At 35.0% G+C, this 14,495-nt stretch overlaps 2 protein-coding genes across 2 annotated transcripts; both read left to right on the top strand.

Moving 5' to 3' along the window:
- Positions 1–2,234: 2,234 nt before the first annotated feature.
- LOC121218430 (uncharacterized) lies at positions 2,235–2,704 on the top strand. Its single transcript, XM_041095614.1, has 2 exons — positions 2,235–2,522; positions 2,612–2,704. Exons 1-2 carry the CDS (start codon positions 2,235–2,237, stop codon positions 2,702–2,704), a joined length of 381 nt encoding a protein of 126 aa, XP_040951548.1.
- Positions 2,705–13,471: 10,767 nt separating this feature from the next.
- LOC107899817 (uncharacterized) lies at positions 13,472–13,941 on the top strand. The gene is made up of 2 exons (XM_016825570.2): positions 13,472–13,759; positions 13,849–13,941. Exons 1-2 carry the CDS (start codon positions 13,472–13,474, stop codon positions 13,939–13,941), a joined length of 381 nt encoding a protein of 126 aa, XP_016681059.2.
- The last annotated feature ends 554 nt before the right edge of the window (positions 13,942–14,495 follow it).

Raw genomic sequence — 14,495 nt, 5'->3', positions numbered from 1 at the left:
TGGTCGTGCGCTGGACTATGTGTTGGAAATCGTTTGTGCCATTTGGGCCGTGTGGACTACACTGCGTGTGGGCCACACAGGCATGTGTGAGGCTGTGTGCTAGACCGTGTGGGCCCAAAATTCTAAGTTTTACCCTTGGGCTATAAACGTTGTTCTGATTGAATGTAGGCCTTCCATGGGGTTAGTATGTGATCTAATAAGCTATAAAACGTAGAATTTGATCATATGTAAGTATTAATTATGATATCTGATGTGTATTTGAAATGTTATACGGTTAATAAACTTTGTGGTAGGCTATGTGAAATCTAAAAAATGCTATGTATTCTTTGTATCTGTTATGTCATGCATGTATAACTGTAGCATGTCTGATTTTCGATCTATTTTGTATTTGCATTTGGGATGAGTTATATTATGTGGAGGAAGTATTTTTGTGAATGGTGATAACTCGCCTATTACACTGGCAGTTCAACTGCAAATTTTCTGAAAAGTGTCATATTGGGACAAAGTGGTGTGTAGGGTTGAATGGGTGTTTCATACCCCATATAGTGTGTTGGGATGGTCAAAGATGGTGTGCAGCGGATGGGGGTAGGATATATGTCTGTATTTGTACCGCTCTGATATGAATCCGTTCTGCTAAATCTGTCTTATAGAAATTAACTATGTAAAGTTATTTCTTATACACTGGGTTTCGAAAACTGATCTTCTATTTGACTGATATTTTTAAGTAATCCTCAGACTTAGGCGTGTCGGTGCCATAGGAGCTCGGTTACAATAAATTTATTACATTTGATTCAGCTAAATTTGGATTTAAATGTTTTGTAATATTTGGCTAATTTGGTTTTTGGGACGTTATTTTCAATTTTGGCATGACACCATTAAAAACATTTTATAGAAAATGTCTAATTTCCTACAAAACAAATGATTTCGACAAAATAAACTTAGTTTCCCAAAAACATATCGATTTGAGAATTTCTGCTGTAAAGTATTCTTTTAGAAAATGCAAGCAGGCATCATTTTCAACTATAAAGTTAAGTTAGATGTATTTTTCTATTAAACCAGGATTTTAAGTGATAAAGGTTATTGCTTACTTGTAAGCTTTAAATATAGGTGGAATTGAGATGATTCATACTTTGAAGAATAGATATGAAAATAAGATCCTGACAATCTTAATGATATAGATTCAAGTTACAAATATGGAAAGCTAGAGCAATTAGAAAATTGCATATGATCAGATCATATCTATTCTTTTTTAGGCAATGCGTAGAACTACCCATAACCCCTTTCCAACCCATAAATAGGCGGATAATGTGCTTCAGCGCACTCGAACCTAGGTCCTCTTGCATTAGCAACAATGCCCATGCCAGTCGAGCTAAGACTCAATCGACACCATATGATTTGATTTTAATTTTTGTTAATTGTTTAGATTTTTTAAAAAATATTATTAATTATTTTTTACAGTAATTATCATTTAAAAAAATTAAAAATTGTAACTATGTAATTAAAATTCGTGCTACTAAACAGAACATCGGAATTATGATGTAATTACACTATCAAGCAAATAAGTTTAGGAAATTAAAATTTCTTGTAATTATAAAATATATATAATATTTATGTAAACCATATGTAATGTAGATGTAAAATGATGCTACATGCTACACCGATAATAATATTTTTAGTAATAAAAAAAATGTGTAATTGTACAAAATCAAAATTCATGTATCAAATTATATATTGGACCAAAAATCATGTGTAGTTTTTATGATTTTTTATCATTGAATATATACTAAATAAACTAATATTCTCAATTAAAATAAAAATATATTATATTAATAAATTAAAGCAATGATTAGTCTCAATTATTACAGGAAAATTTCCAGGTCACTTGCCTTTTTTAATATTTTATTTTAAGTATAAGTATAACGTAAAAATCTAATGCAGATTCGTTTTATTAATGGTCTATATAATGGTTTTGGCTCACCATTTTCTTTTTAACCTTATTTGAGAATAATTGTATAACCAATAGAGTAAACCTAATTTTTTTTTAAAAATTATGCTCAATCAATTTAGAAAAAAATGATTCAATACCATAAGGGATAAATGCAAAAGAAAAGAGGAAAATGAGAGGCAAATATGGAAAATTGCAAAACTAACAACCCACGCTGGGGCTATATATAGATGATGAGAAATGAAAAGGTTCATATAAAACAATAAGCATTGTAGGTTTTAAGGCAGTGATGGAGGTAGAGAGAGGTGAGTCGAGCTCGAGGAAGAGGAAGTGGGAAAGACCACCAGCAGCAGCGACAACACATGAGCAACAGGCTAAGGAGCAATCACCATTGACGCTAGCCACCTTGAAAGCGGTGAAAGAGCAGGTTGAAAAAAGGGGCAGTAGGATATCACATAGTGTCATCGTCAAGTACTTTGACAACAGCGATGCTCCTTATGACTGGTTGCTCCCTGGATGGGTTGCGGAAGAGCGCTATGTTCCGTCTGGTCGTAACGGCCTTGGTAGGATCTATAAGGTATATCAAACCACCATTGTTTCCTTCATCCTACATACATGTATGCAAATATTAAGATGATAATGATGGTGGTGGTGATGTTGATGCAGTGTTACTGTGATCCAACTGGGCATATGTACTACTCCAAACGTGTAGTCTTGTTTGCGTGGAAGAAAATGAACATCATTTGCCTTGATGCTTAATTACAATTAATCAAAGGTGAAAATCTAATGGAATCCAACACACGCGCACACAGAGAAAAACCCAATTTTATTTGGCTTATATATAAAAGTTATCTTTCTTTTTTCATTATTTTTTTGGGTTAATTAAATTGCAGGGTTCGTCTCTTAAACATATCAGAGTTATGAAGATGTTGAACTGGAACAAGAGCTTGAAGACTATATATAATATCTATAAATTATGTGTCAAAGTAAAATTTATGTAGTAGTTTACTTTTTCTTGTGTTTCAAATGTTTTATATCTTCAACATATGATAATTCTCTCGCAACTAAGTCATCGACGGACGATTTCGAGCCCCTTGATCTTTCTTGAATTAAATCGCAATTGAAATTAGATAGAAAGAAGCCACAATTACACCATAATGTCGACAAGTCAACAAATCCCACAGTTTAATTGGGAACCAAGGTCGAAGAATAGAGAGGAAGCCAAAAGAAAATGAAACCACAGAGAAGGAGAAGCAACAAAATTGCTCGTGGAGGCCTTTACAGTCAAACGCCCATGTTTCTCGGGTTGGGCTTGCCTCACGAGTACGCCTGCATGGTCTCAACCACCGTATTTCTTGCTTTTCAACTTTTTTCCATTCTACATTTGAATGGGGTGTTTACACAATTGACATGATTTTTTGTACGCAAACGCTCCTGATGTGAACAACACCTGAGAACGACAATCCCCTGTCAAAATCAGTCATGACTTAAACTACTGCAATTAAGCCAACAACAAATGATCTCTAAATATATTTCTTACCCCAACCGTTCCGAAAGATGAAAAGAACTATCTCGTAGGAAAACCCCGTTCGTTATGATTTGTTGCTGCCAAAACAAAAATCGACACAATAGAGAGTTAAGAACCTCTCAAAAAAAAATAAATGAAAACTTCTCCAAATCAAGTGAGGCATAGCCCTCTTACCAAAAGACTTACCCACCATTGCAGCCAACATTGAAAAGACAGAAGACCATTTAAGGAAGAAATCGACGGAAAAGAGAGAATGAAGGGGACTTTTGGTAGAAGCAAAGAAAAGCAATCGCCAACAGAGAAGAGAGGAGATTTCGACAGCAACATTAGGAGATTCAAGTCAAGAGAAAAAAAAACAAAAGATGTGGGTAAAAAAAAGACAGAATTCGGCTATGGAGGCATAGGAAAAAAAATAAAAAGGAAAGATGGTAGAGGAGGAAGAGAGTAACGTCAGACTTGTTGGAGGGATTCTGGGAAAAAAATGAAACTGAATTTGGGAAAAGAATTAATTAAAATCAAATATTCCCTTAATCCCATATGCTTCTCCTACAATCTCTCCAAACATCCCTCCTCAGTTCTCTGCATGACTAGTTCAAACTCCATTTAGTAGTATTTCAATCCAACTCTACCACCTACACGAATTAGGCAGCAAAATAAATACTCATTTTTCTGATGCGCCACCTTTCGAACCTTAAACCCCATGTACACTCCACACGCCCCTTACCACTAGACCAACAACTCCTTTGTATCATATTTTAACCACAACACTTAAAGAACCTACTATCAAGATCCAATGATTTTATTCACTTAAAAAAAAAAATTGCATAAGCCAAGGCTTAAACCCCTGACTTCTTAAACACTTCCAAACACTCCTAAATCACTTAACCATTGAAATAGACATTCATTTATGTCATTTCCTTGCACAACTAAATATTTATGTGCAGTCTCCTATCTGTTCCCTTATTCAAAACCTATTTCTTCTAGGCCCAAAATTCAGGGTGTTACACCAGTGCTCTCTGACCTTTACCAGAACCATTACCTCATTTGACAATACCACGACCTCTAGATGGTTGCTGACCTACTCTCGGAGGCTAAGCATGACCCAAAATAGAAGTTGCTGCCACAACTAAAACCTGATCTGGTCGACGAGGACAATCCCTGACTCGATGCTCCATCAATCCACAATAGAGGCATGCTTCCAACTTTCTCCAGCACTCACTCGGGTTGTGCTTCCCGCAATCTCTATAGAGTTGAACCTCAGTCATTGTAGTTGGTGCCTCAGACCTCGGAGGCCGGTTAAGCCTCACCAATTTCTTAGGGCGCTGTCCAGAACTAGATGGACCTAAATCCCTTTTTGTCTTACACTGATCTATCTCACCGTTACATCGCTCGCGCTTATTGCGCTTCACTATCGTAGCCTTATCAAACAATGCCAGAAAAACTCGCTCCCTTTGAGGAGCTATCAGAACCCGTAGATCATAGCGGAACCCTTCCTCAAACTTCACATATTTATCATAGTCAGATGCTACTAGAGCTCACGTGTACCAGTCCAGCCTCAGAAACTCGGCCTCGTAATTGGCCACGTATCAATCACCCTGAACCAAGCTCTTAAACTTGCATCGATGAGCCTCCACATAACTCGCCCCTACATGCTTACTATAGAAGGCATTCTTGAAATTGTCCGAATCAACCTGTTTGAGTTGAACACCTTGCTCAACCATCAACTACCACTGATAGGGTTCATCCTGGAATAGGGATACAACACCCCTCAATTTCTAAGTGAGAGTGCAGTTAATGTCAGTCGTGATATGCTTGGTGGCGTTGAGCCAATATTCAACAACAATAGGGGCGACTCTAATGTCGCCCCTAAACAACTCAACACCATTCGACTAGAGTCGTTCAGTAACCGACCCTTGGCCTCTAGATCTAGAATGGGTCCCAACGACCTTTTCTAATGCCCGAATCATGGCTTGAAATATTACATCGTCCCCAGCTGTCAGAGTTTGGGACTTCGTCTCAGCAGTAGGAGTATCAATTGTCTCACTAGTCTTCTGATTGGGCATACTACCCATAGAGGATGACTCTAATCGGGCTCCTCCTCGGCGTCCTTGGAGTTCATAACGCCCATGAGACCCACGTCCACGACCCACGTCCTTGGCGTCCTTGGCATTGATAATGTCAGAGTGTATAGTCTGGGCTTTAACATAATGCCCCTATCTTCATATTTGATTATTTAACCAGATAACAGTTTAATCACTACAGTTTTTCTACTAGTCACGATAGTGAAACAGAAATACTTACAGGTTCAACTTCGGAAGCTCGGTTATTTATAAAAAAATTAGTTTTCAGAATGACTCAAATATCCTATTTTCATTTAGCTATCCTTTAATTCACATTATTTGCTTAAAACATAATCTGAATGTTGACTAACCTAACTCTGATACCACTAAATGTAACACCTCAAGCCTGACCAATGTGTTTAGACCTAGTTCGAAGAGTTACACTAACGTTACTAGGAAAACTAGCTTTTATAAGTACAATTAAAACCATTTGACAGATTATATCAACTATAAAATTCAACCAATAGTTCAACAATCTTAGAAAAGTCATAGTACTACGAAGTACTGAAACTACTAAGGCAGATTGACCGAGCTCTCATTACGTCAACCCGATCAAGTCTGTGAGTTACCTGAAATTTAATCAACAATACAGTGAGTAGGGAACTCAGTGTATAACTAACATTGATTCAATCAGAAGCACAACTACAATAATGAATTATCGAATCTTAAATTCTAATCAAAATCATAAAATATCTAGTAAAGATTTAACATATCAGTTATATGGCAGAACAATTCCAGTTCAGATACAGACCAGATCAGAAACATATGTTGTTATTCCTACCCACCCCCATTCGCTACACACCATTTCCGACCATCCCAGCACACCATTAAAGGCATTTAATACCCATCCAGCCCTACATACCATATAATGTCGGTCCGACATGTGCAATGAGATGTACACTAGTTGCCATATAAAATCGCGATAAAACACCAGATTTACATATAAATCATGGCCTAGCCACTGAGTCAGAATAGATCACTTCATTCTTTACATAATTCCCATCCAATGCAAATTCAAATTACCGATGTCAAGAGTATATACATAGTCATTCAGATTCAATTCATAGTTAGGTGATACGGATTAGTATCATCGACATTCACCTCAATCAATATACATTTATACAATCAATACCTCAGTCTCAAAGCATAAAATAGTTCTCATAAGATCTAATTCAAATTATAAATACACTACGGGAGGCCTACGTTCGCGTTAGACGACGCCTGCGGCCTTAAAGATAAATTCTGGGCCTTACCTACACTCCCGTGTCCCTAACTTGTGTAATTCTTATCTTGTACTCAGTGAGTTATAAGACATAGACTTAGGCTCAACTCCTTGGCCTGTGTGAACCTTACACTAACCTGACCACAAGCGGCCTGGACAGATGCTCGTGCCCCTTGCCTGTGTGCCCTAAATTTGGTAGACAGTGTGTTACATAGCCTAACACACAGCCTATCACGTTGTCGTGTGGCTCACACAGGCTACGACACGGCCAGACACACGGTCGTGTGGTGTCGATAACTATGGTTTTTGGTGTCTAAAATTCATAAAAATTGGGTTTCTGGTACGCACCTGAAGTAATTCTGACGTAGGAACAACGTGGAAGACTCCTGTAGGCTAAAAAGACCATTCAATAACTCGATTAAACAATTTAATTGACAACAATACCCAATTATGTGCAAAATAACTATGTTGAAAGTTCTGACGTAAACCTTCAACGAAGCCATACTTACAAACAGAATCAACTGTAATTACTAGAGTTATTACGCTGAGGATCGCTGCGTTCAATTTTCTCGCCTAAAAAGAAACCAAACTGTTGATTAAAAGTAGGTCGAAACAAAACGAGTCGAGCAACTCCGACAAAAACAAGCGAAACAACCGATTGATAGAAGTTCTACAAATGAAAAATCTACGTAATTAACCTATGAATCAGCAACAGTGAAGCGCTTACTTACCTGATCACACACTGGCGCTATCAGAGCAATCCAAGGAAGAAAAGAAAAAATGAAGAAAAGAAAAGAAAAAGAAAAAGGAACGAAAGAGAAACGATAAAAAAAAGAAATAAAAAATAAAACTAAAATAATTAGTTTTAAAATAAATAGATAACCAAAACTAATTTTTGCAAAGCATCAAAATACATCATTGCTTCACTTTTGCAAAGACTCAAACACAAGACCAAAGAGTAAATAGATGCTTAACCAGTGAAAGTAGGCTCACTCTTAACACTAGTTTATAGAAAATTAAATTTAAGTCAACGACCCAAAAGTAGAGATTAATTAAAATTAAATTAACAAAATTTCTAAAGACACGACTAGAAGTCCTGGCCTCGAGCACATAAGTAGAGCACAAAACCATATATACATAAATTTAATTACTACAGAATCCCACTTTTAAACATTCAAATTTCTGAGGCTTTACAAAGTCACGTCGTGATGAGGAATTCCCTCACGTCACGATGTTGACCCTAAAGTTTTGAAACATTTCATTTTAATCCTTCTTCGGTTTCAACTTTGCTTTAGAGCTGTAAGCTCGTACAAAGATCGAAAATGATTGTATTTCACATTGAATGTATAATTCTTGACCCATTTCAATAAATTGCATAATTTGATCGTAAATTGATTGTTATTGCTCCAACAACGAATGTGGCATCCTTTAGTTCATACCCGACAATCGGATAGGGTAATAGGGTGTTACAGTTTCTTAATAGAATTTTTGCATCAATTCTTCAAGATTATAGAGAAGGTTCATCTACTTCAGTTTGCCTAATTTAAGTCAACAGAGAGGGTTGATTAAAAGCCATTATAGTTCTTTTCTAATACTTGTTCATCAAAGGAGGCTAGATGTAACGCCTCAAAACTTGTATTTGTGATTTGTTAGATTTGGTTATAATTAAGTATTTGTATCAGTGGATAAGTGCCTTAATTCTATGTCGAAGGTCTTGAGTTTGAATCCCTGCGTGAGCAAATGAAAATATTTTTATGCTAATAGTGGGATAGGATTTGATTTCTTTTGAAGATAAATTTGTTGTAAATTAAATTAATTAAAATTATATTTCTAAAATATCCCACGTTTCCCTCTGTTTCAATTATCTTTGTTTTTATTTTTTAATTAATTTTCTTTCCCTATTTCCCATGTTTCATTAGTTACTTTTCTTTTTCTTTTAGTTGTTCTCCCTTCCCACGTTTTTGCTCCTATTCGTTTCCTCTTGGTTGGTTTGTTTCTTTGTTTTGTGTTCTTTCTTTTGTTACCGTCATTTTCAAATGGTTTTGGTTCTTTGGCTTCGTTTAGTAGGGTTCATTTCACAGAGGTAAGGTTTTATTGTTGTACTGAATTCATTTGATACAATTGTTCGTTAGGTTTTTGGCTATGCTGAAATTTCAAGATTTTTATGCAAAGATGCTCATCTCCTAGACACAGGCTCATCTCCTTGGCCTGTGTGAACCTTACACTAAGCTGACCACAAGCGGCCTGGACAGATGCTCGTGTCCCTTGCCTTGTGCCTTGAATTTGGTAGATAGTGTGTTACATGGCCTAACACACAGCCTATCACATTGTCGTGTGGCTCACACGGGCTACCACACGGCCAGACTTACTGACAATGAAACCATACTCACTGACAGAATCAACAGTAATTACTAGAGTTATTACGCTGAGGATCGCTGCTTTCAATTTCCTTGCCTTAAAAGAAACCAAACAATCGATTAAAAGTAGGTCGAAACAAATCGAGTTGAGCAACTCCAACATAAACAAGCGAAATAACCGATTGATAGAAGTTCTACAAATAAAAAATCTACCTAATTAACCTATAAATCAGCAACAGTGAAGTGCGTACTTACCTGATCACACATCGGCGTTATCACAACAATCCAAGGAAGAAAAGAAAAGAAAAGAAAAGAAAAAATGAAGAAAAGAAAAGAAAAAGAAAAAGGAACGAAAGAGAAACGATAAAAAAAGAAAGGAAAAATAAAACTAAAATAATTAGTTTTAAAATAAATAGATAACCAAAACTAATTTTCCAAAGCAGCAAAATACATCATTGCTTCGCTTTTGAAAAGACTCAAACACAAGACCAAAGAGTAAACAAGTGCTTAACCAGTGAAAGCAGGCTCATTCTTGACATAGTTTACACAGAATTAAGTTTAAGTCAACGACCCAAAAGTAGAGATTAATTAAAATTAAATTAACAAAATTTCTAAAGACACGACTCGAAGTCCTGGCTTCGAGCACTTAAGCAGAGCACAAAACCATAGATACATAAATTTAATTACTACAGAATCCCACAATTAAACATTCAAATTTTTGAGGCGTTACAAAGTCATGTCGTGATGAGGAATTCCCTCACGTCATGATGTTGACCCTAAAGTTTTGAAACATTTCATTTTAATCCTTCTTCGGTTTCAACATTGCTTTAGAGCTGTAAGCTCGTACAAAGTTAAAAAAGATTGTATTTCACATTGAATGTATAATTCTTGACCCATTTTAATAAATTGCATAATTTGATCGTAAATTGATTGTTATTGTTCCAACAATGAATGTGGCATCCTTTCGTTCATACCCAACAATCGGATCGGGTAATAGGGTGTTATAGTTTCTTAATAGAATTTTTGCATCAATTCTTCAAGAGTATAGAGAAGGTTCATCATTACTTCAGTTTTCCTCATTTAAGTCAACAGAGAGGGTTGATTAAAAGCCATTATAGTTTTTTTCTAATACTTGTTCATCAAAGGAGGCTAGATGTAACGCCTCAAAACTTGTATTTGTGATTTGTTAAATTTGGTTATAATTAAGTATTTGTATTAGTGGATAAGTGCCTTAATTCTATGTCGAAGGTCTTGAGTTTGAATCCCTGCATGAGCAAATGAAAATATTTTTATGCTAATAGTGGGATATTAGTTGATTTCTTTTGAGGATAAATTTGTTGTAAATTAAAATTAATTAAAATTATATTTCCAAAATATCCCATGTTTCCCTCTGTTTCAATTCATCTTTGTTTTATTTTTTAATTGATTTTCTTTCCCTATTTCCCACGTTTCATTAGTTACTTTTCTTTTCCTTTTAGTTGTTCTCCCTTCCCACGTTTTTACTCCTATTCGTTTCTTCTTGGTAGGTTTGTTTCTTTATTTTGTGTTCTTTCTTTTGTTACCATCATTTATAAATGGTTTTGGTTCTTTGGCTTCATTTAGTCGGGTTCATTTCACAGAGGTAAGGTTTTATTGTTTTACTCAATTCATTTGTTACAATTGTTCGTTGGGTTTTTGGCTATGCTTAAATTTCAAGATTTTTATGCAAATATTCGTATTTTGGGTTATCTAATTAATTTGATTCGTTTTATGGGAAGTTCATGAGACGATTGATGATCCTCCAACATCCTAAAATTAGTGTGATTGCTGTCCGTTTAGTGGTAAGGGTCTCGAATGTGTTTTTGGAGGGTTTTTTGTTAGTTCGTTTGTAAGAAACTTTCATTTAAATTCGTGAACCTTTACTGATATGGGCTATGCTAATTGTTGGTTTAGGTGTGGGATTATATGTTTTTAGGAAGTATATCAGAAAAGACTCAGGTGTGTAACACAAAACACGAAAAATAGTGATTGGCGAAAGCCAAAAAAGTAACCTGTCGATGTCACATGGTCGTGTGCTAGGTTGTGTGGTTGGTCGTGCGCTGGACTATGTGTTGGAAATCGTTTGTGCCATTTGGGCCGTGTGGACCACACAGCGTGTGGGCCACACAGGCATGTGTGAGGCTGTGTGCTAGACCGTGTGGGCCCAAAATTCTAAGTTTTACCCTTGGGCTATAAACGTTGTTCTGATTGAATGTAGGCCTTCCATGGGGTTAGTATGTGATCTAATAAGCTATAAAACATAGAATTTGATCATATGTAAGTATTAATTATGATATCTGATGTGTATTTGAAATGTTATACGGTTAATAAACTTTGTGGTAGGCTATGTGAAATCTAAAAAATGCTATGTATACTTTGTATCTGTTATGTCATGCATGTATAACTGTAGCATGTCTGATTTTCGATCTATTTTGTATTTGCATTTGGGATGAGTTATATTATGTGGAGGAAGTATTTTTGTGAATGGTGATAACTCGCCTATTACACTGGCAGTTCAACTGCAAATTTTCTAAAAAGTGTCATATTGGGACAAAGTGGTGTGTAGGGTTGAATGGGTGTTTCATACCCCATATAGTGTGTTGGGATGGTCAAAGATGGTGTGCAGCGAATGGGGGTAGGATATATGTCCGTATTTGTACCGCTCTGATATGAATCCGTTCTGCTAAATCTGTCTTATAGAAATTAACTATGTAAAGTTATTTCTTATACACTGGGTTTCGAAAACTGATCTTCTATTTGACTGATATTTTTAGGTAATCCTCAGACTTAGGCGTGTCGGTGCCATAGGAGCTCGGTTACAATAAATTTGTTACATTTGATTCAGCTAAATTTGGATTTAAATGTTTTGTAATATTTGGCTAATTTGGTTTTTGGGACGTTATTTTCAATTTTTGCATGACACCATTAAAAACATTTTATAGAAAATGTCTAATTTCCTACAAAACAAATGATTTCGACAAAATAAACTTAGTTTTCCCAAAACATAACGATTTGAGAATTTCTGCTGTAAAGTATTCTTTTAGAAAATGCAAGCGAACATCATTTTCAACTATAAAGTTAAGTTAGATGTATTTTTCTATTAAACCAGGATTTTAAGTGATAAAGGTTATTGCTTACTTGTAAGCTTTAAATATAGGTGGAATTCAGATGATTCATACTTTGAAGAATAGATATGAAAAGAAGATCCCGACAATCTTAATGATATAGATTCAAGTTACAAATATGGAACGCTAGAGCAATTAGAAAATTGCATATGATAAGATCTTATCTATTCTTTTTTAGGCAATGCGTAGAACTACCCATAACCCCTTTCCAACCCATAAATAGGCGGATAATGTGCTTCAGCGCACTCGAACCTAGGTCCTCTTGCATTAGCAACAATGCCCATGCCAGTCGAGCTAAGACTCAATCGACACCATATGATTTGATTTTAATTTTTGTTAATTGTTTAGATTTTTTAAAAAATATTATTAATTATTTTTTACAGTAATTATCATTTAAAAAAATAAAATTTGTAACTATGTAATTAAAATTCGTGCTACTAAACAGAACATCGGAATTATGATGTAATTACACTATCAAGCAAATAAGTTTAGGAAATTAAAATTTCTTGTAATTATAAAATATATATAATATTTATGTAAACCATATGTAATGTAGATGTAAAATGATGCTACATGCTACACCGATAATAATATTTTTAGTAATAAAAAAATGTGTAATTGTACAAAATCAAAATTCATGTATCAAATTATATATTGGACCAAAAATCATGTGTAGTTTTTATGATTTTTTATCATTGAATATATACTAAATAAACTAATATTCTCAATTAAAATAAAAATATATTATATTAATAAATTAAAGCAATGATTAGTCTCAATTATTACAGGAAAATTTCCAGGTCACTTGCCTTTTTTAATATTTTATTTTAAGTATAAGTATAACGTAAAAATCTAATGCGGATTCGTTTTATTAATGGTCTATATAATGGTTTTGGCTCACCATTTACTTTTTAACCTTATTTGAGAATAATTGTATAACCAATGGAGTAAACCTAATTTTTTTTTTAAATTATGCTCAATCAATTTAGAAAAAAATGATTCAATACCATAAGGGATAAATGCAAAAGTAAAGAGGAAAATGAGAGGCAAATATGGAAAATTGCAAAACTAACAACCCACGCTGGGGCTATATATAGATGATGAGAAATGAAAAGGTTCATATAAAACAATAAGCATTGTAGGTTTTAAGGCAGTGATGGAGGTAGAGAGAGGTGAGTCGAGCTCGAGGAAGAGGAAGTGGGAGAGACCACCACCAGGAGCGACAACACATGAGCAACAGGCTAAGGAGCAATCGCCATTGACGCTAGCCACCTTGAAAGCGGTGAAAGAGCAGGTTGAAAAAAGGGGCAGTAGGATATCACATGGTGTCATCGTCAAGTACTTTGACAACAGCGATGCTCCTTATGACTGGTTGCTCCCTGGATGGGTTGCGGAAGAGCGCTATGTTCCGTCTGGTCGTAAGGGCCTTGGTAGGATCTATAAGGTATATCAAACCACCATTGTTTCCTTCATCCTACATACATGTATGCAAATATTAAGATGATAATGATGGTGGTGGTGATGTTGATGCAGTATTACTGTGATCCAACTGGGCATATGTACTACTCCAAACATGTAGTCTTGTTTGCGTGGAAGAAAATGAACATCATTTGCCTTGATGCTTAATTACAATTAATCAAAGGTGAAAATCTCATGGAATCCAACACACACGCACACAAAGAAAAACCCAATTTTATTTGGCTTATATATAAAAATTATCTTTCTTTTTTCATTATTTTTTTGGGTTAATTAAATTGCAGGGCTCGTCTCTTAAACATGTCAGAGTTATGAAGATGTTGAACTGGAACAAGAACTTGAAGACTATATATAATATCTATAAATTATGTGTCGAAGGAAAATTTATGTAATAGTTTTCTTTTTCTTGTGTTTCAAATGCTTTATATCTTCAACATATGATGAAAAATAAACATTGAATAAATTAAATAAAATTTGTTTAAGTTATAAACTCAACTTCTCTTTTGATTATTATCTATTAAGATTGACTGATTTTTCTAAATTCGCAAGCGAAAGGTAAAGTTGAAATCAAAAATTTTTAGTGAAAGGTGATGTAGCACCCCAAACCCAGCCTAGACGTTATAGCTGAATCCGGAGATGTCACGAAGAAGTGTTTTGAAAACTGAGTCGTTACAGAAAATCATTCCAGTTTTATAATTCATACT

This window comes from Gossypium hirsutum, chromosome D06 (assembly GCF_007990345.1).
Source record: "Gossypium hirsutum isolate 1008001.06 chromosome D06, Gossypium_hirsutum_v2.1, whole genome shotgun sequence".
NCBI lineage: Eukaryota > Viridiplantae > Streptophyta > Magnoliopsida > Malvales > Malvaceae > Gossypium > Gossypium hirsutum.
This window is presented reverse-complemented; position numbering and strand designations above follow the sequence as displayed.

Coding starts and splice junctions, on each gene's coding strand:
- LOC121218430 (XM_041095614.1), top strand. CDS start 2,235: ATGGAGGTAGAGAGAGGTGAGTCGAGCTCGAGGAAGAGGAAGTGGGAA. Junction 2,523..2,611: donor GCCTTGGTAGGATCTATAAG/GTATATCAAACC, acceptor ATGTTGATGCAG/TGTTACTGTGATCCAACTGG.
- LOC107899817 (XM_016825570.2), top strand. CDS start 13,472: ATGGAGGTAGAGAGAGGTGAGTCGAGCTCGAGGAAGAGGAAGTGGGAG. Junction 13,760..13,848: donor GCCTTGGTAGGATCTATAAG/GTATATCAAACC, acceptor ATGTTGATGCAG/TATTACTGTGATCCAACTGG.